This window comes from Brienomyrus brachyistius, chromosome 11 (genome assembly GCF_023856365.1).
Source record: "Brienomyrus brachyistius isolate T26 chromosome 11, BBRACH_0.4, whole genome shotgun sequence".
Classification (NCBI taxonomy): domain Eukaryota; kingdom Metazoa; phylum Chordata; class Actinopteri; order Osteoglossiformes; family Mormyridae; genus Brienomyrus; species Brienomyrus brachyistius.
In genome coordinates this window covers 3,338,776-3,366,420 of record NC_064543.1, presented here as the reverse complement: position 1 = coordinate 3,366,420, position 27,645 = coordinate 3,338,776, and the positions used below count along the sequence as shown (strand labels likewise).

The 27,645-nt window shown below is 41.8% G+C and overlaps 2 protein-coding genes and 1 long non-coding RNA gene across 7 annotated transcripts; 2 read left to right on the top strand and 1 right to left on the bottom strand.

Annotated features, from left to right (window-relative positions):
• LOC125704093 (C-type lectin domain family 9 member A-like) lies at positions 1-26,192 on the top strand. 4 transcript variants are annotated; one of them, XM_048969419.1, is made up of 7 exons: positions 1-249; positions 1,050-1,130; positions 1,723-1,872; positions 2,034-2,390; positions 3,607-3,773; positions 25,487-25,602; positions 25,894-26,192. In XM_048969419.1, the coding sequence occupies exons 1-7, from the start codon at positions 186-188 to the stop codon at positions 26,024-26,026; spliced, it is 1,068 nt and encodes a 355-aa protein (XP_048825376.1). In that variant the 5' UTR covers positions 1-185; the 3' UTR covers positions 26,027-26,192. The 4 variants fall into 4 exon arrangements, with proteins under 4 accessions (XP_048825376.1, XP_048825375.1, XP_048825374.1 ...); XM_048969418.1 differs by lacking the exon at positions 25,487-25,602 and adding an exon at positions 4,120-4,235 and having other exon boundaries at positions 5-249; XM_048969417.1 differs by lacking the exons at positions 25,487-25,602; positions 25,894-26,192 and adding exons at positions 4,120-4,235; positions 4,536-4,873 and having other exon boundaries at positions 6-249.
• LOC125704098 (uncharacterized) lies at positions 1,151-24,508 on the bottom strand. 2 transcript variants are annotated; one of them, XR_007381033.1, is made up of 3 exons: positions 12,802-13,150; positions 2,551-3,227; positions 1,151-1,434 (listed from the first exon to the last, which is right to left on the bottom strand). It is a non-coding gene; the product is annotated as an uncharacterized LOC125704098 (long non-coding RNA). The 2 variants fall into 2 exon arrangements; XR_007381032.1 differs by lacking the exon at positions 1,151-1,434 and adding an exon at positions 24,440-24,508 and having other exon boundaries at positions 2,397-3,227; positions 12,802-12,990.
• LOC125704096 (C-type lectin domain family 9 member A-like) lies at positions 8,839-14,421 on the top strand. The gene is made up of 7 exons (XM_048969424.1): positions 8,839-9,374; positions 10,148-10,228; positions 11,391-11,540; positions 11,702-11,953; positions 13,204-13,361; positions 13,710-13,825; positions 14,126-14,421. Exons 1-7 carry the CDS (start codon positions 9,311-9,313, stop codon positions 14,256-14,258), a joined length of 954 nt encoding a protein of 317 aa, XP_048825381.1. The 5' UTR covers positions 8,839-9,310; the 3' UTR covers positions 14,259-14,421.
• Positions 26,193-27,645: the final 1,453 nt, after the last annotated feature.

The window sequence follows — 27,645 nt, the reverse complement described above, 5'->3', positions numbered from 1 at the left end:
TATGAATTTCAATGGTAGGAACCAGAATGTGAGAAAGGAAACCAAGCAGAAGATAAATAATTGAGTAAGCGATCAAGTGAAACTTCCCTTTTCAGACTTTTTAGGCTTTTTTTTGACAGCAACCTCCAGTCCAGCCAGTGTCTGACCAGATCTGCTCATGTGAGAGTCAGTCAGCGATACCTAACATGTCTGAAGAGCTCTGCTATTCCAATTTGGTTTTCACCACATCCGAAAATTCCTTGGCTACAGGTGAGTCCAGTATCATCTCTCCTTTATATAAAATTTAATTTTCTTTGCTTTGCCTGTCAGGGTCACAAATATGTCAAACTTATCTCAGCTGGTTCCACATTCATGTCTGAAAATGTGTAACGTTCTTTGAGGCATCAGTCCATCTTTTTGATTAAAGCACGAAAAAATTTACCTCTACTCGTCACCACAGCATCTGCCTGTTTGTAACAAAAACTTCTGCAATGTTATGCAAATGCAATGTAAATGCTGAAATTTAACATTTAAATTACACAATTGGAAAAAAGAAATACATTTCAGAGACAGTCCAAAATCTTCTCAGAATCAGGGGATTTAAATGGCTTTACTTTCTACTGAAATCCTTTAATCATCATAAATTATGGAGCCTGTGAAGTAATATATAAATTTATTATAAATAAATGATATTTGTTAATCTTGTGTGTACAAGATATTATATTGCACGCATTATGTTATAATTACCTTGTGTGTACAAGACAAAAATATGAAATATGAAATTTTTGGGACTTTGCGGGCTCCATAATAAGTTGTGGAGTAATATATTTTACTTCAGTTATTCACCATTTTTGATTATTTTGTAATTGTATGAATTTTGTAATTGCATTTTCCACGAAACATGCAACATATTACTACAACAATTCATATTTGTAATGCATGTCAAACTGTCTACACTGTGGCAAATTACTAATTGTTACAAAGGGTATTGCAACACTGTTGTGTATACCTTTTCAATATTACCATATATAAATACCTTTACCTTTTTAATTTTGCTTTTACATTATTAGTCAAAAAGAATGAAGAAATCCTATATGCCCAAGTTAAGAAAGCAGAACCAGCTCCAGAGACGTCACACCCTGTACCAGATGGTAAGTTACAAGCTTTGCCAGCGGCGGACTAACAATAAAAAGCAGCCCAAGAATTTGCCACTGACCAGGGGGTATAAATAAAAGGTGGTATAACAGGAGGTATAACAGAGGGTATAACAGGGGGTATAACAGAGGGTATAATGGGTGTACAAATTAAAGGGGGTATAACAGGAGGTATAACAGAGGGTATAACAGGGGGTATAATGGGGGTATGAATTAAAGGGCGTATAACAGAGGCTATAACAGGGAGTATGAATCAGCTGTGGTGATCTTCTCAAACTTCCCGATGTCCAGTGTAGCTTTGCTGTAACATTGAAAGCACCAAAAGAGCATCATAAATGTCCCGTGAAACCTGAACTGTTCTCCTACTGAGAGGTAAAAGATTAATTACGAGGACAGAAAAAATATCATGGTTTGGCTTTTAGATTTTAGCCTTTGTATTTGGTTTGTGTACACCGTTCATGCATTGTGTATAGGATTACTACGCTGCATATATGCGTAGCTCTGTTTGGCTTAGCCTGTAATGACTGACACCCTGCTTTACTTTTGCTATAAAGACTTTACAGTATTATAGTGTAACGCTTTATTGCAGATTCCAGAACAACTGCTCAGGAAACTTCGCCCCCTGCACAGGCTCCAGAGAAACCTGAGCACAGACATCAGCCCCACAAGTGGGCTGTAGTGTTTCTAAGCCTCACCTGTGCTTTATTACTGGCTGGCATCATTGCTCTCTCTGTCTGCTGTAAGTACTACACGCTGGTCCTGAATCAGATTCTGCTCTATATTAATGGATTGACTCCTCCGTTTCTCAATTCCTTTGTGGTACATCAGAGGACATTTTAGCTCATTCACCTCAATACATGGTGCAGAAGGTCTATTCAGCGTGGTTGTGTCTCTCTGCAGATGATCTTTCCAAGAGTGATGCAGGGCAGCTCAAAAAGGACAACAGCGCCCTTATGAAAACCAGTAATGCCCTTATGGAAACCAATAGTGCCCTTATGGAAAACAATACTGCCCTTATGGAAACCAATAGTGCCCTTATGGAAAACAATAGTGCCCTTATGGAAACCAATAGTGCCCTTATGGAAAACAATAGTGTCCTTATGGAAACCAATAAGCAGCTACAAGTGCTTAAAAGCAATGTCACTGTTCAGAATGAATTCTTGGAGAGTGAGAACAAACAACTGCTAAAGAGCCAGACTTTGCTGGATGAGATTTTACAGTTCCGTAATTTTCCTGTGGAAAACTATTGCCCAAATGGTGAGTCCTGGCCTCCCAAGTTCTGGTTTATTTCATGTTGTGTTTTTCCCCAATAAGAAGGGAATGTCGGTTGTCAGGGTCAGTGCCTGTCTAATCCTGCCCTTTGTGTCTGTTTTCCCCATCTGGCCAGCAGGTGTTGCTGGCCATCCGGTTCTCCTACCTTTCTCTTGTCCTTCAGCCCCCAGTGTGCCATCCCTATTCGCTGGCCTGTCACAATGGGTTGAGTGTGCCACTTAGGAATTGCATTCTCCAGTCACTGGTTTGAGGCTGGCTAATGATCAGCCTTATTTCTTTCTTTGCATTTCTTTGTTTCTGCTTTCCAGTGTTTTATGTTTCCTGTACTAGATTTGCCTTCCCTGTTCTGTTATTCTTTATTTTCCTAATGTAGTATTTTCCTGTGTTTTCAGGTCTCTAGTTCCTTAGTTCTGTGTTCATTACTGTTAGTTGCTTCACCTGTGTCTTGTTGCCCAGTGCCCTTGTTAATTGGTTGTTTTTGATGATTCACACCTGCCCTTTGTTAGTCCTTGTTATCAATGTATTTAAGTATCTGCATTTGTTCATTTCCCTAGCTGGTCATTGCCCATGTTACTGTGTGTTGTCTTTCTGCTTGATTCCTGCGCCCTTCATTGCCTGGTTTCCCTGTTGACATATGGCTCCCTCTTTATTGTTATTTTGCCAATTTAATTCTGATTTCTTGTGGTCCCTTTATTTTGGTGGTTTTCCCATTGTTGTTGCTGTTGATTAATAAATTTCTTGTCTCATGAGCTGCTAAGTGGATCATCACCTTCTTTTTCCCGCCTACATCATTCCATGCCGTAACAGTCTGTGACTTCACACCTCAGTTCACCACACTGTGTCTGCACGTTACATTTGTCCAAAGGATCAGACAGGGTTTCTGGGGCAGCTGGGGTTAAGGGCCTCACTGAAGCACACAGTGGTGAAATCATTGATAAGAGCAGGATTTGAATTACTGACCTTCCAATCACATGCAAGAGCCACACACCTCCAGTAACCTTCAAAAACATGTGATTAAGTGAAATTAACTTGTCTATAGAGCATTATTGTGTGTCCAGTGATAAACTGGAAACCTTTCCAGAGTGTTTCCTGTTACATATCAGCTACAGCCCTATGTTGGATAATTGGTCATGGATGATAGATGAATGGGTGACCTGAAAGCTATTAATATGTATTATTACTCCTGCTTTCTCCTGTGAAGAGACAACATGCTCACGCTGCCCAACTGGATGGATATTCAACAATTCAAAGTGTTACTTCCTGTATCTTGGTCAAACATGGGACACATGGAGAACGTGGAATGACAGTCGTACTGAATGCTTCAAAATGGGGGCTGATCTGCTAACAATACAAGACGAGGAGGAACAGGTACAACAGTCCAACAAACTAAATCATGTTCCTGTGGTGTGTAACAGAACTCTTCAATGTAAATACATTTCAGAACTTATTGTCTGTTGTATAGCTACCCACAAAGATGTACATATGAAAATCACTGTTTTTCTAATCTAAATCTAATACACTTATGAGTGTTCGCATATTTGCTACCCATGCATGTATACTTTGATTTTATAGGTAAATAGTTTCTAAATCACTCCCTAAAACCTGTGAGTTTTTGAATCGTTTAAGCCTTGCTCCTACTGTACTTGAAAGAAGGTTTGCTGAGTCTCTGTGTACTTGCAGTGTGGGTATAATTAGCTTCACTGTGTCCATTTAGATGTTCATCATGAAACTTGCAACTGCATACAATGACATATGGCACGGTTACTGGATCGGATTGACTAGACCAGCAAACAACTGGGTCTGGGTCAACGGCTCTGCAATGACCACAGGGTGAGAGAATGAACCACGGCAGTGTGAGAGACTGACCCAGTTCAGTTCACCAGTATCTGCTAAACCATCAAATAATCAGTACAGAAACTATTATGCAGGGACTACATATAAACATCCTTCTTGCTTTTGATATTTAACGATTTAACATGATTGAGCAGTTTTGTAAAATCCAAGATGACTTCCAAGTTTTAAAAAATTTCGGTCACATATCAAATGTTTCTGAGAAACTTAAATTGTAAACACCCAGGGGCATTTATGTAGTTTTTGTATCGAATTTAAATCTCAAACCTCTTGTTCTAGGTTCTGGGCAGACGAAGGAAGCGACAACTACGTTTTAATAAATCCAGGCAAAGCAATCCTGAACAGCTGGCGAACAAATACACCTCTCATGCTTAACCGGTGGATCTGTGAGAACAAGGCCCTGCTATTCTGAAGTCCATTAGCAGTTCTGGCTCTCTGCTGATCTGCTGGATGGAGGCCTGCTGAGACGACCTATCTTTTGTAGATGTTAAAAAGCAGATGAAAAACTAACAAAAGCTTGTAAAGGAGCTGCACCTGGGATTTATTAACCTTGCTATCGTGTTCGGGTCGGCACTGACCCGTTTGTAAGTTTACATCGCATAAAAGCACCACATAAATTTGTGGACTGCATCAAGGCTTTTAGATTTTCTCAGGAACCTCTATTTAAGCTAAATAAATTAAAACAAAATCAAGGCAAAGCATGTCCACACATGTAAGGCAAGATAAGACCAATTCAGTTTATTTATATAATTGTCTTGAGGTTTATTTTACCGGTATTTTTTATTGAAAACGAGAAGTATGCTGTGAAAAGGAAGGTCCGGAAAGCCACACCAAAAATATTAAAACCAATCTTTTCATGGATGAGGAAGCATAACAAGGTAACCAAGAGGAAAGAAACAAATTGGATGATAAATAATAGTTTTGAGGGTATTTTATGGCTGATTTAAGACACGGGTCGGCACCGACCCGTCTAACAGAAGAGGTAGGAACAGAAAGCTAACACAGGACACTGGCTGACTGTGCATATACACATTTTTATGTATACAGTAGAAGGGCATTTATCAATTTCTCCCTGTGCATATAATAATATGCATATATTTATGAACACCACTGATCATGCATGTGCACGAACCCCTAGTGGCAGAGAAGTGTAACTGAAGCAAACAGATTGGTGCATAGAATACACACACAGACTCCCACGTAATCATCAACCAAAGTACTTTTCATTTGAACACACTTACAGCAATAGCTTACTGATTAGCTGACCATATGCACCATCGCTAACTTGACGTTATGCGGAAGTGTGGGGAAAAGAGATATAATTAGTGGAGGAAAAATCGAACTTCGAAAATCGAAATTATTTTTGCACCTCAATTACATTTCAAGAATATGATTTCTTGCTTGTGTCTCCATTTTTCTGTATCGTAAAATTTGATCGATAATCAATATTTCTGTGTCTAATGTTGGTGGTGAAATTTGCCAGTGCTTATTAGCAGAATTCATTACATCATGAATTGGAACTTGTAACAAGGGACCAGGTCATGGAATTTTGATGCAAATGCACCTATTGATCTAGTTATGTCCATGAAAAATATATGCAGACAGATCATGCTTGTCATGCCCGGCTCGTACAATCCTCGTGTGTGCCACGCCCCCTGCCACGCCCCCTGATTATCCATGTCTGCTTCCCCGATCGTATCCAGCTGTGTCCGATTATTTTCACCCAGTCTTGTCTATTTGAGTCCACGTCTTACCCTGCCTGTTGTCCATCATTGATGTTAGTTGGTCTCAGTGCTGTTCTGTTCCGTCCTGCCCTGCCCGTAGCCTTAATAAATTCCCCTTTACCGCGTCTCCTGGATGCCAGCGTCTTCCTTCCCTGCCTTCTGCCTGCCTGTTCGTTACCGGCGACTCTGACAATGCTAATGACAAGGAATAGTTACAAAGTAATATAAGGTCCATGTTCAAAGAAATACACTATATACACAAAAATATTGGGAGACCTGGCCATTAGGCCTACAGGAACTTTTATAAGATTCTATTCCATAGGCATCAATATGGAGTTGGTCCCCCCTTTGTAGCTATAACAGCTGCCACTCTTCTGGGAAGACTTTTCACAAGATTTTGGAGTGTGTCTGTAGGAATTTTTGTTCATCAATCCAGAAGAGCTTTTGTGCGGTCAGGTACTGATCTTGGATGTGAAGACCTGGCTTGCAATCTCCATTCTAGTTCATCCCAAAGATGTTTAGTGAGGTTGAGGTCAGGCTTCTGTGCAGGTCAGTCAAGTTCTTCCACACCAAACCCACCAAACCATGTCTTTATGGACCTTGATTTGTGCACTGTGGCATAGTCATGCTGGGACAGAAAACTCTTTTCTCACAGGTTTTGGATGGAATGAAGTGCATCTTTGTTCTACATATGGCAGGGAAACCGTCCATGCAACACTATACTGCCTATACTACTGTCTGCCTGCTGTACTATCCTGGGGGTTTGTGAGGTTCATCCACTATGTGCTCTGTGATTGGTTGGCACTCTGTCCTGGGTTATTCCCTGCCTTGTGTCTGTAGGATAGGTTCTGGATCCCCTGTGACTCTGCATAGGACAAGTGGTTTCAGAAAATGGGTGGATGGAATGACCATGACCTAATGTCAGACTTCCTCATTATATGTTGACATTACTGGCAACCAAAACTTACTTAGTCCTCATGTAATCCAATGAAAATCTTTCATTGAATTTGCCAAAACTAAGTCCACAGAAATGGTACTTACTTCCAAACTGGCCTGAGGGAGTTTTGGAGATTTTCTCTTCAATACCGCATTGGTAAGCTACCTTTGGGGATTTACCAGACAGCTTAGTAGCAGGTACAAGTGATCCCAAATAACTTTAGGACAGTTCTTATGGAAACAGAAGGACGTGACCCAGTTTCATGGGCTCCATGTCCAATGATGTGTGGGGCAAAGAATTCAAAGACAATTTATCACAGTTCCTTCCCTCCCGGAGAAAGTTATCAATATAATTGGTCCTCTGGATTAGTCTAGATTGGTGACATCATCCGACAGGTTAATTCAGCCTGCAGAATTGGCCGAAATCCATTTTGATACACAGTAAGTAGGGCAAGTTCATTAAAGTCATTACTGGTGCGTAAGGTGTGGAAGTCTAAGGCTCAGTCAGCCAGAGTACGATTACACTAAAGTTCATGTCGTCAAATTGTCCAGAGCACATCTGTAGCTACGTACAATTACCATTCTTGTGCTAGTCCTATTGGTACTGAAAATGACAAATCCAAATCGTTATTTCCTGTAAAACAATCAGAACTTTTGCACCACTGATTAGCATGACCCTGTTAAATTAGTTAAACTCGTCTCTTAAGCTCAGATATGTTCCAAAACCTTGAAGCTGGAGAGATCATATTTAACAAGCTAACATTTTAGTATTCTATATGACATGATGCTTGCAGTTCTGACATAGAGTATCATTGAGTGTCAGCAGTGCTTCAGACATATTGAGTTAATGGTTCTGATTCGATGGTTAGCATTAGCCATGTTTATAATAGTACAATTAGTACCTGTACTAAAGAAATGTAACACTGAACAACTTTCAAAATTATGGCACCACGATACTTTTGGTAAATCTATGTGTGTCGTCGTACCCAAAATGAATAAGCCACAAAATAAGGACATTAATCATGAATTCCATCCTGCTGTGTTATAGCGCTTTCCTTCCATGTCGCACGGTGATGATGAAAGCGAGCTCAGGCCAGGATCGTCAGGCAGTGGAGTGGGGAAGGGGAGCAACTGGGCTCAGGCAAGGTACAGCATGGTAACATCAGTGGGCCCCTGAACAAGGCTTTTAACCCCCCAGCTTCATGGCCCTGCTGTGAGTGGCTGCCCTTTGCTGCCAAGCTTGTTCTCGTCTACATACTGTATGTGACTGTGTGTAATAGAGAGATGGATAGGGTAGGCAACAAGAGAACTTCCCCACGGGGATCAATAAAGTATGATGATGATGATGATGATGATGATGATAACAATAACAATAGCAATAATAATAATGAGTATAATAATAATTATTAATGTAGAAGGCAACCAGGCCAAGTGTGAGTACACCCTTAGAGATTTACTGGTCTCTTACAACCTTCCTCACCTGCTTCAGCGTCAAAGAGGAGGATATCTATTTGTACATATAGTAGAAAGAATTACGGAAGGCTGCGGAACGTTCTCATCGTCGTGACTGAGAGACGGGCGAATGAGCAGGGTGTTGAGAAGCAAAGTCCGGGAGCCGTAAATCCAGGGCAAAGGGATTTATTAGTAGGGCAGACGGACTAGCGGGGTACACTCTTCAACCAACGTCAATCACAGACTTGGGGAAGCAGACTTGAACGCAGACTCATATATACAGGACTACAAGCAGGAAATGCAAAACAGCAGGTAAACGGAAGGATTCCACAAGGGGTTAACTAGGTAGGCGTGGTCCGCATGAGGGCTGAACGATCTGTCGTGACACTCATACAGAGCTCCACAGCTGTGGATTAGTCTCCCAGTGGATGTGTGAGATTCAGGCTCACTCTCCACATTCAAGTCCAATCCAAAAACACACTTCTTTAGTCTAGCATATAGGGACTCTAGTTCTAGCTGTAGATAACTTCTCACCCCCAATGAAGACTAGAGTGTGTCAGGGGGGCAGAAATTCCAGATACACCCCTGACTCTTAATTAATCACAATCCTTTGATTTCTGTAAATGACTAATATTTTACACATTTCTGCTTGCATCATTGAATGGGATGTATCTAATACCACAGGCAGTTCTATTGTACACTGAGCAGATAAAGGGAAGTGTTCAGGCTGACTGGATTTAAATTGGACCAAACAACCTATGAATTTCAATAACAGGAACCAGGACGTGAGAAATAAAAACAAGCAGAAGATAAATGATTGAATAAGCCATCAAGTGAAACTTCCCTTTTCAGACTTTTTAGGCATTTTTTTTACAGCAACCTCCAGTCCAGCCAGTGTCTGACCAGATCTGCTCATGTGAGAGTCAGTCAGCGATACCTAACATGTCTGAAGAGCTCTGCTATTCCAATGTGGTTTTCACCACATCTGAAAATTCCTTGGCTACAGGTGAGTCCAGTATCGTCTCTCCTTTTACATAAAATTTTATTTTCTTTGCTTTGCCTGTCAGGGACACAAATATGTCAAACTTACCTTAGCTGGTTCCAAATTCATGTCTGAAAATGTGTAATGTTCTTTGAGGCATCAGTCCATCTTTACAAATGCATTTGCTATATAAAGTAAATGCAATGTAAATGCTGAAATTTTACATTTAAATTACACAATTGGAAAAAAATACATTTCAGAGAATTCATTTCAGAATCAGTGGATTTAAATGGCTTTACTTTCTACTGAAATCCTTTAATCATTATAAATTGTGGAGCCTGTGAGCCTGTGAAGTCCCAAAAAATTGTATGTGTTAATCTTTTGTGTAGAAGATATTATATTGTACATATTATGTTATAATTACCTTGTGGGCACAAGATAAAAAAATAATTTTTTTGGGACTTTGCGGGCTCCGCAAGAAGTTGATAATGTGGAACAATATATTTTATTTCAGTTTTTCAGAATTTTTTATTTTTCTTGTTGTATGTTCTATGTTGTAATTGTATGAATTTTGTTATTGCATTTCCACAAAACATACAACATATTATTAAAACAAATATATTCATATTTGTAATACATGCCAAACTGTGTACAATGTTGGAAATTACTGATTGTTCAACTTACAAAGGGTATTGCAACACTTGTGTATACGTTTTCAATATTATCATATACCATTTATTTATATATTACCATATATAAATACCTTTACCTTTTTAATTTTACTTTTACATTATTAGTCAAAAAGAATGAAGAAATCCTATATGCCGAAGTTAAGAAAGCAGAACCAGCTCCAGAGACGTCACACCCTGTACCAGATGGTAAGTTACAAGCTTTGACAGCGGCGGACTAACAATAAAAAGCAGCCCAAGAATTCGCCACTGACCAGGGGGTACAAATTAAAGGCCGTATAACAGGGGGCGGGGCCGCATGGTGGTGCAGTGGTTAGCACTGTTGCCTCACACCTCTGGGACCTGGGTTCGAGTCTCCGCCTGGGTCACATGTGTGTGGAGTTTGCATGTTCTCCCCATGTCGTCGTGGGGTTTCCTCCGGGTACTCCGGTTTCCCCCCACAGTCCAAAAACATGATGAGGCTAATTGGAGTTGCTAAATTGCCTGTAGGTGTGCATGTGAGAGTGAATGGTGTGTGAGTGTGCCCTGCGATGGGCTAACCCCCCCCCCCCCCCCCCCCCCCCATCCTGGGTTGTTCCCTGCCTCGTGCCCATTGCTTCCGGGATAGGCTCCGGACCCCCCTCAACCCAGTAGGATAAGCGGTTTGGAAAATGGATGGATGGATAAAAGAGGGTATAACAGGGGGTATAACAGGGGATATTTGTGTGATTATTTTATTTAAACAATAATAATGACAATAACATCATTCATCTGTGTCCGACATTAGACAAAAAAAAGTTGAAAATATTGACCACACATTCCAAAAACCATATTTGGGACATGACCCAAACCACAATTGAGAAACAGTGATGTAAAATCATAGGCAATTTCACCAAGACTACAGTTGCATCCTGTAAAGATGAGATAAACTTGCTACAGTAAAACAACATATTAAGTTAAAAACAAAAATTAAATCATATATTGTAAAATGCAGAGAGAGCACTCCAGTATGGGCCATATCAGTCATATCAGCCTGTCATTGGGTCTCATAGGCACATAGGCTCCATAGGGAGTAATACAGTGAATTTCCAGAGAATAATATATTTGCATTTTATTGTCATGTGTGTGATGGTTTAGTAGATGGGTTAGTTAACTGCTTACGGTGCCTAGTTTTGTTTCAGTTTAAAGACGATTAGAAATGTTAGATTTTAGCCTTTGTATTTGGTTTGTGTACACCATTCATGCATTGTGTATAGTATTACTACGCTGCATATATGCGTAGCTCTGTTTGGCTTAGCCTGTAATGACTGACACCCTGCTTTACTTTTGTTATAAAGACTTTACAGTATTATATTGTCATGCATTATTGCAGATTCCAGAAAAACTGGTCAGGAAACTTCGCCCCCTGCACAGGCTCCAGAGAAACCTGAGCACAGACATCAGCCCCACAAGTGGGCTATAGTGTTTCTAAGCCTCACCTGTGCTTTATTACTGGCTGGCATCATTGCTCTCTCTGTCTGCTGTAAGTACTACACGCTGGTCCTGAATCAGATTCTGCTCTATATTAATGGATTGACTCCTCCGTTTCTCAATTCCTTTGTGGTACATCAGAGGACATTTTAGCTCATTCGCCTCAATACATGGTGTAGAAGGCCAATTCAGCATAGTTGTGTCTCTCTGCAGATGATCTTTCCAAGAGTGATGCAGGGCAGCTCAAAAAGGACAACAGCGCCCTTATGAAAACCAGTAATGCCCTTATGGAAACCAATAGTGGCCTTATGGAAACCAATAAGCAGCTACAAGTGCTTAAAAGCAATCTCACTGTTCAGAATGAATTCTTGGAGAGTGAGAACAAACAACTGGTAAAGAGCCAGACTTTGCTGGATGAGATTTTACAGTTCCGTAATTTTCCTGTGAAAAACTATTGCCCAAATGGTGAGTCCTGGCCTCCCAAGTTCTGGCTTATTTCATGTTGTGTTTTCCCCAATAAGAAGGGAATGTCTGTTGTCAGGGTCAGTGCCTGTCTAATCCTGCCCTTTGTGTCTCCTTCCTCATCTGGCCAGCAGGTGTTGCTGGCCATCCAGTTCTCCTACCTTTCTCTTGTCCTTCAGCCCCAGTGTGCCATCCCTATTCCCTGGCCTGCCACAATGGGTTGAGTGTGTGGCTTAGGGTTTGCATTCTGCAGTCACTGGTTTGAGGCTGGCTAATGATCATCTCTTTCATTGTATTTGATTTTCTGCTTCCCAGTGTATTATGTTTCTTGTTCTAGATTTGACTTCCCAGTTCTGTTCTTGTTTATTTTACTAGTGTAGTATTTCCCTGTGTTTCCTTAATTTCAGGTCTCTAGTTCTTTAGTTCTGTGTTCATTAGTGTTAGTTGCTTCACCTGTGTCTTGTTGCCCAGTGCCCTTGTTGATTGGTTGTTTTTGATGATTCACACCTGCCCTTTGTTAGTCCTTGTTATCAATGTATTTAAGTATCTGCATTTGTTCATTTCCCTAGCTGGTCATTGTCCATGTTACTGTGTGTTGTCTCTCTGCTTGGTTTTTCTACTTCCTGCTCCCTTTGTTGCCTGGTTTCCCTAGTATGTTGACTTATGGCTCCCTGTTCATTGTTATTCTGGTCATTTAATTCCGACCTCCTTTGGTCTCTTTATTTTGGTGGTTTTCCCATTGTTGTTGCTGTTAATGAATAAATTCCTTGTCTTATGAGTCGCTAAGTGGATCATCACCTTCTTTTTCCCGCGTACATCATTCCACACCGTAACAGTCTGTGACTTCACACCTCAGTTCACAACACTGTGTCTGCACGTTACATTTGTCCAAAGCAGCTTAGGATCAGACAGGGTTTCTGGGGCAGCTGGGGTTAAGGGCCTCACTGAAGCACACAGTGGTGAAATCACTGATAAGAGCAGGATTAGAACTAATGACCTTCCAATCACAGGCAAGAGTCCTACCCTGCAGAGCCACACACCTCTGGTAACCTTCAAAAACATGTGATTAAGTGAAATTAACTTGTCTATAGAGCATTATTGTGTGTCCAGTGATAAACTGGAAACCTTTCCAGAGTGTTTCCTGTTACATATCAGCTACAGCCCTATGTTGGATAATTGGTCATGGGTGATAGATGAATGGGTGACCTGAAAGCTATTAATTTGTATTATTACTGCTGCTTTCTCCTGTGAAGAGACAACATGCTCACGCTGCCCAACTGGATGGATATTCAACAATTCAAAGTGTTACTTCCTGTATCTTGATCAACCATGGAAAACGTGGCAAGACAGTCGTACTGAATGCTTCAAAATGGGGGCTGATCTGCTGACAATACAAGACAAGGAAGAACAGGTACAACAGTCCAACAAACTAAATCATGTTCCTGTGGTGTGTAACAGTACTCTTCAATGTAAATACATTTCAGAACTTATTGCCTGTTGTATAGCTACCCACAAAGATGTGCATATGATAAATATTGTCTTTTTATAATCTAAATCTAATGTACTTATGAGTGTTTTCATATTTGCTACCCATGCATGTATACTTTGATGTTATAGGTAAATAGTTTTTAAATCACTTCCCAAAACCTGTGAGTTTTGGAATTGCTTAAGCCCTGCTCCTACTGTACTTGAAAGAAGGTTTGCTGAGTCTCTATGTACTTGCAGTGTGGGTAAAATTAGCTTCACTGTGTCCATTTAGACGTTCATCATGAAACTTGCACCTACATACTTTGACGAATGGCACGGTTACTGGATTGGATTGACTAGACAAGCAAACAACTGGGTCTGGGTCAACGACTCTGCAATGACCACAGGGTGAGAGATAGAATAACGGCAGTGTGAGAGACTGACCCAGTTCAGTTCACCAGTATCTGCTAAACCATCAAATAATCAGTACAAAAACTATTATGCAGAGACTACGTTCAAGCATTCGTCTTGTTTTTGATATTTATCGATTTAACATGATTGAGCAGTTTTGTAAAATCCAAGATGACTTCCAAGTTTTTAAACATTTCGGTCACATATCAAATGTTTCTGAGAAACTTAAATTGTAATCACCCATGGGCATTTATTTAGTTTTTGTATTGAATTTAAATCTCAAACCTCTTGTTCTAGGTTCTGGGCAAACGAAGGAAGCGACAACTACGTTTTAATAAATCCAGGCAAAACAATCCTGAACAGCTGGCAAACAAATAAACCTGTCATGCTTAACCGGTGGATCTGTGAGAACAAGGCCCTGCTATTCTGAAGTCCGTTAGCAGTCCTGGCTCTCTGCTGGTCTGCTGGATGGAGGCCTGCTGAGACGACCTACCTGCTCAACAGTTCAACCTTTCTGCCTTCAGACAAATTTCTTTTGTAGATGTGAAAAAGCAGTCAAAAGTCACAAAAATCTAATAAAAGCTTGGAAAGGAGCTGTACCTGGAATCACGTTTATCACGTGCATACACACATTTTTATGCGTAGAAGAGTATTTATCAATTTCTCCCTGTGCGTATAATAATATGAATATATTTATGAACACCCCAGATCATGCATGTGCACGAACCCCTAGTGGCAGAGAAGTGTAACTGAAGCAAACAGATTGGCACATAGAATACACACAGACTCCCACGTAATCATCAACCCTGACAGATAAAATGAATGAGCCATTTCACACCACAAGAACTTTTTTAGGAACCAGAGCCCTTATTTAGTCTATTCACCAAGCAAAGTACTTTTCATTTGAACACACTTACAGCAATAGCTTACTGATCAATTGACTAGAAGCACCATCGCTAACTTGGCGTTATGCGGAAGTGTGGGGAAAAGAGGTATAATTAGTAGAGGAAAGATCGAACAAGTAGAATTATTTTTGTATCTCGATTACATTTCATGAACATGTTTTTTTGCTTGTGTCTCCATTTTTCTGCATCGTAAAATTTTACTGATGATCAATATTGTTTTGTCTAATATCTGGGGTGAAATTTTGCAGCATTAGTTAGCAGAATTCATTACATCATGTTTTGGAACTTGTAACCAGGGACCAGGTTATGGAAGCTTGATGTGAAAGCACATTCTGTATTGACCTCTGCAGGCCAGTCAAGTTCTTCCACACCAAACTCACCAAACCATGTTTTTATGGACCTTGATTTGTACACTGTGTCATAGTTATGCTGAGATGGAAAAGTCTTTTCTCACAGCTTTTGGATGAAATGAAGTGCATCTTTGATTGGTCAAATTTGGCAAGGAAGCCATCCATGCAACAGTATACAGTACTGCCTATACTACTGTCTGTCTGCTGTCCTGTTATCCTGGGGGATTTTGAGGTCCACCCACAGTGAGCTCTGTGATTGGTTGGCACTTCGTCCTGGGTTATTCCCTGCCTTGTGTCTGTAGGATAGGTTCTGGATCCCCTGTGACTCTGCATAGGACAAATGGCTTCAGAAAATGGGTGGATGGAATGACCATGACCTAATGTCAGACTTCAAGAATGTAAAGACAATTTATCACAGTTCCTTCCCTCCTGGAGAAAGTTATCAATAGAATTGAACATCTGGATGAGTCTAGATTGGTGATGTCACCCGACAGGTTAATTCAGTCTGCAGAATTGGCTGAAATCCACCTTGATACATAGTAAGTAGAGCAAGTTCATTCCAGTCACTACTGGTGCGTAAGGTGTGGAAGTCTAAGGCTCAGTCAGCCAGAGTATGATTACTCTAAAGTGCATGTTGTCAAATTGTCCAGAGCACATCTGTAGCTATGAACAATTACCATTCTTCTGCTAGTCCTATTCGTACTGATAATGACAAGTTCAAATCGTTCTTTCCTGTAAAACAATCAGAAGTTTTGCACCACTGATTAGCATGACCCTGTTAAACTAGTTAAACTCGTCTCTTAGGCTTGGATATGTTCCAAAACCTTGAAGCTAGAGAGGTCATACTTAGTATTCAACATAGCATGATGCTTGCAGTTCTAACATAGGGTATAATTGAGTGTCAGCAGTGCTTCAGACATACTGAGTCCATGGTTCTGATTCGATGGTTAGCATTAGCCATCTTTATAATAGTGTAATTAGTACCTGTACTAAGGAACCGTAAGACTGAACAACTTTCAAAATTATGCCACAACTTTCAAAAATGCAGCACAACGGTACCTTTCCAGTACCAGTATCCCAGGCAACACTAATCCATACAAACTATTTCATAAAATGTGGATCTTCTTATACGTGAAACATGAATGAATAAAATTCGCTTCATACCTGATAAATCTTTGTGTGTCATTGTACCCAAAATGAATAAGCCACAAAATAAGGACATTAATCATGAATTCCATCCTGCTGTATTATAGGGCTTTCCTTCCATGTCGCACGGTGATGATGAAAGCAAGCTCAGGCCAGGATTGTCCATCATAATGTGAAAGCAGACCAGCCGGTGGAGTATCATAATAATAATAATAATAATAATAATAATAATTGTGATGCCCGGCTTGTACAATCCTCATGTGTGCCACGCCCCCCTAATTATCCACGTGTGGTTCCCTGATCGTACCCAGCTGTGTCTTGTTGTTTTGCTTCGTCTGGTGTATTTAAGTCCAAGTCTTGCCTCTACCCCTTAGCTGTCATTGATGTTAGTTGGCATCGATTGTTCCTTGTCCCGAATCTCCCCATTAAATCCCCGTTTGCCCTGTATCCTGCCTGTTTTGCCTGCTTTCGCTCGCTCTCCGACCCGTGCGACCACCCGATCGCCTAGCGACCCGAGCGGGTCGTGACAGAATGACAGCCCTAAGAAACAAGGAGGCGCGGCAGCAGACCGAGGAGCAGCATCTCGGTCTGCTGCAAGAAACCTATTATTGGTTAAACGAGCTAGAGGTCCAGAAGGATCCTCTGGCCTTGGAGTTCGCCAACCGTAGTGCTGATCTCCTGATGGAGAGGCCTCCACAGGAGAGCGAGCACCTCCTGGAGGAGGTGCGTGCCTGGCTCCAGCAGCTAGCCCAGCGGCTCATGGAACGGAGACTTGGGCTAGCTGTACTTCACGGCACGGAGGCTGTGTCCCCGTCATCCGTCCCAACGGAGACGGCGCAGCCTCCCGCCGCCACCAAAACCCGGCGGAAGAAGCGGACGAAGTCGCCGGCGGTCGCCCCGACGATAATCCTGGGAGCGGAGCGCTCGTCCCCGCTTCCCTCGCAGCCGGGGAACTGGAGGACTCCCCGGCCGACCTTACCGTCACCGGTGCTGCTAAGCTGCTTGCACAGGCAGCTTCCCCCATCCGGAGAGAGTGGCCAGCTGCCACGGACCTGCCACCGCCCCTAGAGCGGTATTTCTTCTGGCCCGAATGGCTGGCCAATAAGAGGGCCGGCGCGGTGCGGGATGCCACCCCGTGTGTGCCCCGACGACTTAAAGGGTCCATGCTCGTCTTGCCCGCGCAGGACTTACCAGTCCCACCGCCATCTCTGCCCACGACTCCAGAGCCCGAGCCGCCGCCTGCGCCGTCCCTACAGCCTGCAGCTCCCGGGCAGGCGCCCCTTCCGCTGCCTGCCCTTGTGACTTTACCCCCAGTGACTCCTCTGCCCTCGCCCCGGCGACCTTGACCCCGATCGAGGGTCATTTTGCTGTGTCCCGCAAGGGGAGGGGACACAGATGTCGGACTGGGGTCCCTCCCGCCCTGCCCCCTGGCTCGTCCTCCCTCGCCCGTGCTGGGACTCTGTCAGCGCCTGCGGGCCCTGGTCCTCCGGGTCGGCTGTCGCCTGCGGGTCCTCCTCCGCGGCCTCGTCACCCTGCCTCTCTCCCCACTCCGGTGTCCAGTCAGTCGCCTGCGGGTTCCCCAACGGCGGCTCCTCAGTCACCTGCAGGTCCCCCACCTCCTGCACGTCGGAGGACGTAGCCGCCTGCGGCGGCTCCCCCCCTCTCCTTGCCCTCACCTAGGTCCCCTCCAGCTCCCTTGTCCCCTTCCCTGGTGCCCCCTCCAGCTCCCTCCTCGGCCCCTTCGTCAGTCCCTCGCCCTGTTTCCTCGGCCCCTCCGGGGTCCCCTCCGGCTCCGGCCTCCCGGCCACCTGTGGCCCCTCCGGCTGCTTCCCGTCGCCCGCTGGGGCTCCCTCGGGCTCCCCTTTATTACCCCGCCTTCTCTCCTTACTCCCCTGCCTCTTTCCCTCCTTCCTTTGCTCCTCATCCTGTCCCTCCTGTTCCCGTCCCTGGTCCCTTTGCTCCTCCTCCTTTCTCTGTCCCTCATCCCTTCGTTCCTCCTGTTTCAGCTCCTCATTCTCCGATGTCCCCTTTTTTCACTCCCGGTCCTTTTGTCCCGCCTGTTCCCACTGTGTCTCCGGTCTTGATCTGTCTGTCTGCCTTCCCTGTCCTCTGTCACGTTTTGTCGTACTTCCTCTCTTTGTCCCTGTTCTGCAGCTGTGGAATAGTCTCGCGGTGGATGTGTGAGATTCAGGCTTACTCTCCACATTCAAGTCCAATCCAAAAACATACTTCTTTAGTCTAGCATATAGGGACTCTAGTTCTAGCTGTAGATAACTGCTCACCCTCAATGAAGACTAGAGTGTGACATTTTGTCAGGGGTCCAGAATTTCCAGATACACCCCTGACTCTTAAGCATAATCCATTGATTTCTGTAAATGACTAATATTTTACACAGTTCTGCTTGCATCATTGAATGGGATGTATCTAATAGCACACAAAGGTGAGACCAAAGGTTTAGTCTATTTTGAAGTAGCGGCCTGCTAGTGCGTATTCTGTGATGAAGACCCCCACCCCTCCCTCCATGCACACACCCCGCCAGCACAACACCCCACAGCACCATAAACTTTATTATACAATCCTGATCACACAGCTGCATTCGCATGTGCATGCGATCTAGTTTCTGAAATGTGCTCGTCGGTGATCACCGTAAGTGAGGAGGGGGTGAGGGAGGGCTGTCTCACTGGGAAATATGAAGGCTTTTTCTTTCTTTCAGATTTGGCAACTTGACGACTCCCAAACCAGTGACAGGGAAAACAATTAGCTCATGAAATTTCGTTCACAAAACGTATGTATCCCTGATTCCTTGCACATTTCTAAGTGAAAGAGAAATCCTGAACTTTCTTAATGGGTATACTGCGTATCACTGCATATTTTTAGCGGGTATACGGAAATCTCGGAGCATTTTTAGTGGGCATATGGTGTAGTCCTGCATATGAGGTAGACTGCACCACTGGGTTAAGCCCAGGTAAGTGAAACATGGGACACAAAGGAGGGCGCCCCCTACAGGGTATGTCAGTCTACCTCAGAAGACAAACTCAGAAACACAATCCTGCACTCTGAGAAGTTTCACGAGATGTGAGTTTGCTTAGTGAAATGTCTTTAGATTGTAGAAAGAACCCCACATGAAAACAGCAAGAATATGCAAACCCCGCAAACTCAGAGCTCCCCAACCCATTAATTCAGACACATACAGTAACTGCAATATAAAGTATAAGCAACCTACAGATCTTCAGTATTCTTGTGTTAAGAAATGAACAAATTATCTTTACATCACTTACTGTATGGAAGTTTAGCCCACGTCCCGTTATTGTCTCTCCTTTGCATATTTTCTTTAGGTAAAACATTTTGACAAATGCACTTCCCCCATCAGCTAAGTAAGTTCTGTTGTACACTGAGCAGATAAAGGGTATTATTATTAAAAGATAAAGTCTTCAGGCTGACTGGATTTAGATTGAAAAAAACAACCTATCAGTTTTAATAGTAGGAACCAGAATGTGAGAAAGGAAACCAAGCAGAAGATAAATAATTGAGTAAGCGATCAAGTGAAACTTCCCTTTTCAGACTTTTTAGGGATTTTTTTGACAGCAACCTCCAGTCCAGCCAGTGTCTGACCAGATCTGCTCATGTGAGAGTCAGTCAGCGATACCTAACATGTCTGAAGAACACTGCTATTCCAATTTGGATTTCACCACATCCAAAAATTCTTTGGCTACAGGTGAGTCCAGTATTCTCTCTCCTTTACATGAAATTTTATTTTCTTTGCTTTGCCTGTCAGGGTCACAAATATGTCAAACTTATCTCAGCTGGTTCCACATTCATGTCTGAAAATGTTCTTTGAGGCATCAGTCCAGCATCTGCTATATAAAGTAAATGCAATGTAAATGCTGAAATTTAACATTTAAACTACACAATTGGAAAAAAAATACATTTCAGAGACAGTCCAAAATCTTCTTAGAATCAGTGGATTTAAATGGCTTTACTTTCTACTGAAATCCTTTAATCATCATAAATTATGGAGCCTGTGAAGTCTCAAAAAATGATATTTGTTAATCTTGTGTGTACAAGATATTATATTGTACGCATTATTTTATAATTACCTTGTGTGCAAAAGACAAAAAAATACAATATTTTGGACTTTTTATTATTGTGTAATTGTATGAATGTTGTAGTTGCATTTTCCATGAAACATGCACCATATTACTAAAACAATTCATATTTGTAATGCATGTCAAACTGTCTACACTGTGGGAAATTACTGATCTTTCAACTTACAAAGGGTATTGCAACACTATTGTTACAATAGTGTTCGATCCTGGGTCCTTTCTGTGTGGAGTTCACACGCTCTCCCCGTGTTCGTGGGTTTTTGCTGGAGGCTCCGGTTTCCTCCCACAGTCCAAAAGCGTGCAGGTCTGACTGGTGTGTCTAAATTGGCCCTGTGGTTATGTGTGGGTGAGTGTGTTGGCGCCGGCCCAGCGTTGGTTCCTGCCTGCGCCCATTGTTCCCTGGATAGGCTCCGCGACCCCATTTGGGGATTGAGCAGTTACGATGATGGATGAATGGACAGTCAAAAAGAATGAAGAAATCCTATATTCACAAGTTAAGAAAGCAAAACTAGCTGGTACCCTGTACCAGATGGTAAGTTACAAGCTTTTTCAGCGGTGGATTAACAATAAAAAGCAGCTTGGGAATTTGCCACTGAACAGGGGGTATAAATATAAGGGGGTATAACAGGGTGTATAACAGGGAGTATAACAGGGGGTATAAACCAACTGTGATGAACTTCTCGATGTCCAGTGCAGCTTTGCTGCAACACTGAAAGCACCAAAAAATGCATCATAAATGTCCAGTGAAGCCTGAACTGTTCTCCTACTGAGAATTAAAAGCTAAATTACAAACACAGAAAAAATACCATGGTTTTGCCCTGTATATCATTCTGGATAGACTGAAAATTGCATGCTTACAGCCATTGAGTATCCTCTGTTTATAGAAAGATGCGATTATTGAGAGGTTTGTGTCATTATTTAAATTAAATAATAATAATAATAATAGCAATAATAATAATAACAACAATAAAACCACTTCCGGGACTTTGTGAATCATTCATGGGTGTCCAACATCAGAAAAAAAAAAACTGAAAATATTAACCACACATTCCAAAAAACATTTTTGGGTTGTAACCTACCAGTTCAGAAACAGTGATGTAGAATCATAGGCAATTTCACCAAGACTACAGTTGCATCTTGTACTGATGAGATAAACTTGCTACGGCGACATATTAGGTTAAAAATAAAAATTAAATCATATATTGTAAAATGCAGAGAGAGCACTCCAGTATGGGCCATATCAGTCATATCAGCCTGTCACTGGGTCTCATAGGCACATAGGCTCCATAGGGAGTAATACAGTGAATTTCCAGAGAATAATATATTTGCATTTTATTGTCATGCGTGTGATGGTTTAGTAGATGGGTTAGTTAACTGCTTACGGTGCCTAGTTTTGTTTCAGTTTAAAGACGATTAGAAATGTTAGATTTTAGCCTTTGTATTTGGTTTGTGTACACCATTCATGCATTGTGTATAGTATTACTACGCTGCATATATGCGTAGCTCTGCTTGGCTTAGCCTGTAATGACTGACACCCTGCTTTACTTTTGCTATAAAGACTTTACAGTACAGTGGTACCTCGGTTCATGAACTTAATTTATTCGAGGACTCAGTTCGTGACCCGAAAAGTTCGCAACCTGAATCAGTTTTCCCATTAAAAATTATGTAAATAATTCGTTCACACATCAGAAGCACGGAATTTTTAGTTTTTTTATGTTTTTCTGTGACCAAGAATATAGACTTAGTTTAAAATAACCTTAATTATACGCAAATAATGCTAAATTAAATAAAATTGTACAACTGAGCATACGCTTGTTGGTGGGCTGGTTGCTCGAACGACGCCAAAACACGGAACAGAACCACAAAACATCCCCCCAAATAAACTAAACAATTAACATTAAATGACTAACAGTGAAAAACAAAACAGTAATTTTGAAAATGTGATTTTTTTTATTATACCGTACATTATTTTCATATGCCTGAAATTTTTATGTACATTCTGTGATGTGACGCGTTGTATGGCGATGAACTTCTTTGCTTGTATTGTAAATAAAAAATTCGCAGTTGCCACTATGTGTGAATGGAGAATATAACACTTAGATAGGAGTTACTTAATAATGTATGTTATTAATGAAGTATTGTAATTGTATGTATAGATATACGACTGTTAAACACCATCACAAACACGTTTATCAATCACTGAAAGATACCACTATAAAAGAACATTCTCTCTCTAGTTTTTTCTTTTTTCAGATATTCTACCTCTGAAGAGAAATAGTAAAGCCATACATCTACAAGACGTTTTTTTATACATTACACAACCGTTCTTGGGCATAATGCACACTTCTTTGTGTTTCGGGTGTTTCTTTGGGGCGCTTTTGGGGGATGTTTCAAACACGGTTTGTGAACCGGTACGAAAAATTTTCCGAACATCTGGTTCGTAACCTGATTTCTTCGTGAACAGGACTGTTCATGGGTTGACGTACCACAGTATTATATTGTCATGCTTTATTGCAGTTTCCAGAAAAACTGGTCAGGAAACTTCGCCCCCTGCACAGGCTCCAGAGAAACCTGAGCACAGACATCAGCCTCACAAGTGGGCTGTAGTGTTTCTAAGCCTCACCTGTGCTTTATTACTGGCTGGCATCATTGCTCTCTCTGTCTGCTGTAAGTACTACACGCTGGTCCTGAATCAGATTCTGCTCTATATTAATGGATTGACGACTCCGTTTCTCAATTCCTTTGTGGTACATCAGAGGACATTTTAGCTCATTCACCTCAATACATGGTGCAGAAGGTCTATTCAGCGTGATTGTGTCTCACTGCAGATGATCGTTCCCAGAGTGATGCAGAGCAGCTCAAAAAGGACATCAGTGCCCTAAAGGAAACCAGTAATGCCCTTATGGAAACCAATAAGCAGCTACAAGTGCTTAAAAGCAATCTCACTGTTCAGAATGAATTCTTGGAGAGTGAGACCAAACAACTGGTAAAGAGCCAGACTTTGCTGGATGAGATTTTACAGTTCCGTAATTTTCCTGTGAAAAACTATTGCCCAAATGGTGAGTCCTGGCCACCCAAGTTCTGGCTTATTTCATGTTGTGTTTTTCCCCAATAAGAAGGGAATGTCTGTTGTCAGGGTCAGTGCCTGTCTAATCCTGCCCTTTGTGTCTGCTTCCCCATCTGGCCAGCAGGTGTTGCTGGCCATCCGGTTCTCCTACCTTTCTCTTGTCCTTCAGCCCCCAGTGTGCCATCCCCATTCCCTGGCCTGTCACAATGGGTTGAGTGTGTGGCTTAGGGTTTGCATTCTGCAGTCACTGGTTTGAGGCTGGCTAATGATCATCTCTTTCATTGTATTTGATTTTCTGCTCCCCAGTGTATTATGTTTCTTGTTCTAGATTTGACTTCCCAGTTCTGTTCTTGTTTATTTTACTAGTGTAGTATTTCCCTGTGTTTCTTTAATTTCAGGTCTCTAGTTCTTTAGTTCTGTGTTCATTAGTGTTAGTTGCTTCACCTATGTCTTGTTGCCCAGTGCCCTTGTTGATTTCTTGTTTTTGATGATTCACACCTGCCCTTTGTTAGTCCTTGTTATCAATGTATTTAAGTATCTGCATTTGTTCATTTCCCTAGCTGGTCATTGTCCATATTACTGTGTGTTGTCTCTCTGCTTGGTTTTTCTACTTCCTGCTCCCTTTGTTGCCTGGTTTCCCTAGTATGTTGACTTATGGTTCCCTGTTCATTGTTATTCTGGTAATTTATTTCCGACCTCCTGTGGTCCATTTATTTGAGCAGTTTTCTCTTTGTTGTTGCTGTTAATTAATAAATCCCTTGTCTCATGAGCTGTTAAGTGGATCATCACCTTTTTTTTCCCCCGCCTGCACCATGCCATGCCGGAACAGTCTGTAACTTCACACCTCAATTCACCACACTATGTCTGCACGTTACTTTTGTCCAAAGCAACTTATAAGTGATGGTCAGACAGGGCTTCTGGATCAACTGGGGTTAAGGGCCTCACTGAAGCACACAGTGGTGAAATCACTGATAAGAGCAGGATTTGAATTACTGACCTTCCAATCACAGGCAAGAGTCCTACCCTGCAGAGCCACACACCTCCGGTAACCTTCAAAAACATGTGATTAAGTGAAATGGAATCACTAACGTGTCTATAGAGCATTAGTGTATGTCCAGTGATCAACTGGAAACCTTTCCAGAGTGTTTCCTGTTACATATCAGCTACAGCCCTATGTTGGATAATTGGTCACGGGTGATAGATGAATGGGTGACCTGAAAGCTATTAATTTGTATTATTACTGCTGCTTTCTCCTGTGAAGAGACAACATGCTCACGCTGCCCAACTGGATGGATATTCAACAATTCAAAGTGTTACTTCCTTGGTCAAGTGTGGAAAACGTGGCAAGACAGTCGTAATGAATGCTTTAAAATGGGGGCTGATCTGCTAACAATACAAGACAAGGAAGAACAGGTACAACAGTCCAACAAACTAAATCATGTTCCTGTGGTGTAACACAGAACTCTTCAATGTAAATACATTTCAGAACTTATTCTCTATAGCAGGGGTCACCAAAATAGTGCCTGCGGGCACCAGGTTGCCCCCAAGGACCACATGAGTCGCCCGCGGACCTGTTCTAAAAATAAGACAACTCAGCAGTGAGCGGCATCTAAAATTTAATTTTATCCTGTTGCTATTCTTCTTTAATCACATTTGCATTTATATACATTTGAAAATGACAATATTTTAAAAAAGCATTTAAAAGATGCTTATTATACATGAAGTTTAGATAAGTTTATGAGGGCGTATCAGACTGGTAGCCCTTCGTATGTCTCAGTACCCGTGAAGTAGCTCTCACTTTCAAAATGGTTGGTGACCCCTGGCACATTGTATAGCTACTCGCTAAGATGTACATATGAAAATCACTGTCTTTCTAAACTAAATCTAATACACTTATGATTGTTCGCATATTTGCTACCCATGCATGTATACTTTGATTTTATAGGTAAATAGTTTCTAAATCACTCCCCAAAACCAGTGAGTTTTTGAATCGTTTAAGCCCTGCTCCTACTGTACTTGAAAGAAGGTTTGATGAGTCTCTATGTACTTGCAGTGTGGGTATAAATAGCTTCACTGTGTCCATTTAGATGTTCATCATGAACCTTGCACCTACATACCTTGACATATGGCACGGTTACTGGGTTGGATTGACTAGACAAGCAAACAACTGGGTCTGGGTCAACGGCTCTACAATGACCACAGGGTGAGAGATAGAATAACGGCAGTGTAAGAGACTGACTCAGTTCAGTTCACCAGTATCTGCTAAACCATCAAATAATCAGTACAAAAACTATTATGCAGAGACTACGTTCAAGCATTCTTCTTGTTTTTGATATTTATCGATTTAACATGATTGAGCAGTTTTGTAAATTCCAAGATGACTTCCAAGTTTTTAAAATTTATGTCACATATCAAATGCTCCTGAGACACACCCAGGGGCATTTATACAGTTTTTGTATTGAATTTAAATTTCAAACCATTTCTCTTGTTCTAGGTTCTGGGCAAACGAAGGAAGCGACAACTATGTTTTAATAAATCCAAGCAAAACAATCCTGAACAGCTGGCAAACAAATAATCCTACCATGTTTAACCGGTGGATCTGTGAGAACAAGGCCCTGCTATTCTGAAGTCCGTTAGCAGTCCTGGCTCTCTGCTGGTCTGCTGGATGGAGGCCTGCTGAGACGACCTACCTGCTCAACAGTTCGACTTTTCTGCCTTCAGACAAATTTCTTTTGTAGATGTGAAAAAGCAGTTAAAAGTCACAAAAAAATTATAAAAGTTCAGCACCTGGGATCGCGTTTATTAACCGTGCATACACACATTTTTATGAATAGAAGAGTATTTATCAATTTCTTCCTGTGCATATAGTAATACAGACGCTCCACTACTTATGAATGAGTTACGTTCGAAATGGCCTTTCAAAATAATTTTAAGGGTATACGCATGTACAAAGAACTAGTACGCACGCTGCTACTGCGCGTCGGGAGTAGCGGCCAGAAATCGTACAATACTACGAGCGCATAAAAAAAATTTATGTTGCGGACAGGAAACGGGAGCCCAATTAACATAATTTGGACTCACAGTCCTCTTCGTTCCTATGTCTGAAAGTTCCTAAGTTGAACGTTCGTAAGTGTAGGAGCTTCTGTATGCATATGTCATGCATGTGCACGAAGCCCTAGTGGCAGAGAAGTGTAACTGAAGCAAACAGATTGGTGCATTGAATACACACAGACTCCCACGTAATCATCAACCAAAGTACTTTTTATTTGAACACACTTACAGCAATAGCTTACTGATTAGTTGACCACATCGCTAACTTGACGTTATGCGGAAGTGTGGGGAAAAGAGATATAATTAGTGGAGGAAAAACCAAACAGATGGAATTATTTTTGTACCTCAGTTACATTTCATGAATATGATTTTTTGCTTGTGTCTCCATTTTTCTGCATTGTAAAATTTGATCGATAATCAATATTTCTTTGTCTAATGTTGGTGGTGAAATTTGCCAGCACTTCTTAGCAGAATTCATTACATCATGGATTGGAACTTGTAACCAGGGACCAGGTCATAGAATTTTGATGTAAAAGCACCTATTGATTGATTGTTACCTCCATGAAAAATATATGCAGATAGATCATGCTAATGAGAAGGAATAGTTCCAAAGTAATATAAGGTCCATGTCCAAAGAAATACACTGTATAGGGAAAAATATTGGGAGACCTATTCCATAGGCATCAATATGGAGTTGGTCCCCCCTTTGTAGCTATAACAGCTGCCACTCTTCTGGGAAGACTTTTCACAAGATTTTGGAGTGTGTCTGTAGGAATTTTTGTTCATCATTCCAGAAGAGCATTTGTGCGGTCAGGTACTGATCTTGGATGTGAAGACCTGGCTTGCAATCTCCATTCTAGTTCATCCCAAAGATGTTCAGTGAGGTTGAGGTCAGCCTTCTGTGCAGGCCAGTCAAGTTCTTCCACACCAAACCCACCAAACCATGTCTTTATGGACCTTGATTTGTGCACTGTGGCATAGTCATGCTGGGACAGAAAACTCTTTTCTCACAGCTTTTGGATGGAATGAAGTGCATCTTTGTTCTAAATATGGCAGGGAAGCCGTCCATGCAACACTATACTGCCTATACTACTGTCTGCCTGCTGTACTATCCTGGGGGTTTGTCAGGTCCACCCACTGCGTGCTCTGTGATTGGTTGGCACTCCGTCCTGGGTTATTCCCTGCCTTGTGTCTG

What these genes read in the sequence shown, in the direction of transcription:
- LOC125704093 (XM_048969419.1), top strand. Translation starts at nt 186, where the DNA reads ATGTCTGAAGAGCTCTGCTATTCCAATTTGGTTTTCACCACATCCGAA. An exon ending in GGAAAACTATTGCCCAAATG is followed by an intron (nt 2,391 to 3,606) that starts GTGAGTCCTGGC and finishes TCTCCTGTGAAG; the next exon opens with AGACAACATGCTCACGCTGC. An exon ending in TACAAGACGAGGAGGAACAG is followed by an intron (nt 3,774 to 25,486) that starts GTACAACAGTCC and finishes GTGTCCATTTAG; the next exon opens with ATGTTCATCATGAACCTTGC.
- LOC125704096 (XM_048969424.1), top strand. Translation starts at nt 9,311, where the DNA reads ATGTCTGAAGAGCTCTGCTATTCCAATGTGGTTTTCACCACATCTGAA. An exon ending in GAAAAACTATTGCCCAAATG is followed by an intron (nt 11,954 to 13,203) that starts GTGAGTCCTGGC and finishes TCTCCTGTGAAG; the next exon opens with AGACAACATGCTCACGCTGC. An exon ending in TACAAGACAAGGAAGAACAG is followed by an intron (nt 13,362 to 13,709) that starts GTACAACAGTCC and finishes GTGTCCATTTAG; the next exon opens with ACGTTCATCATGAAACTTGC.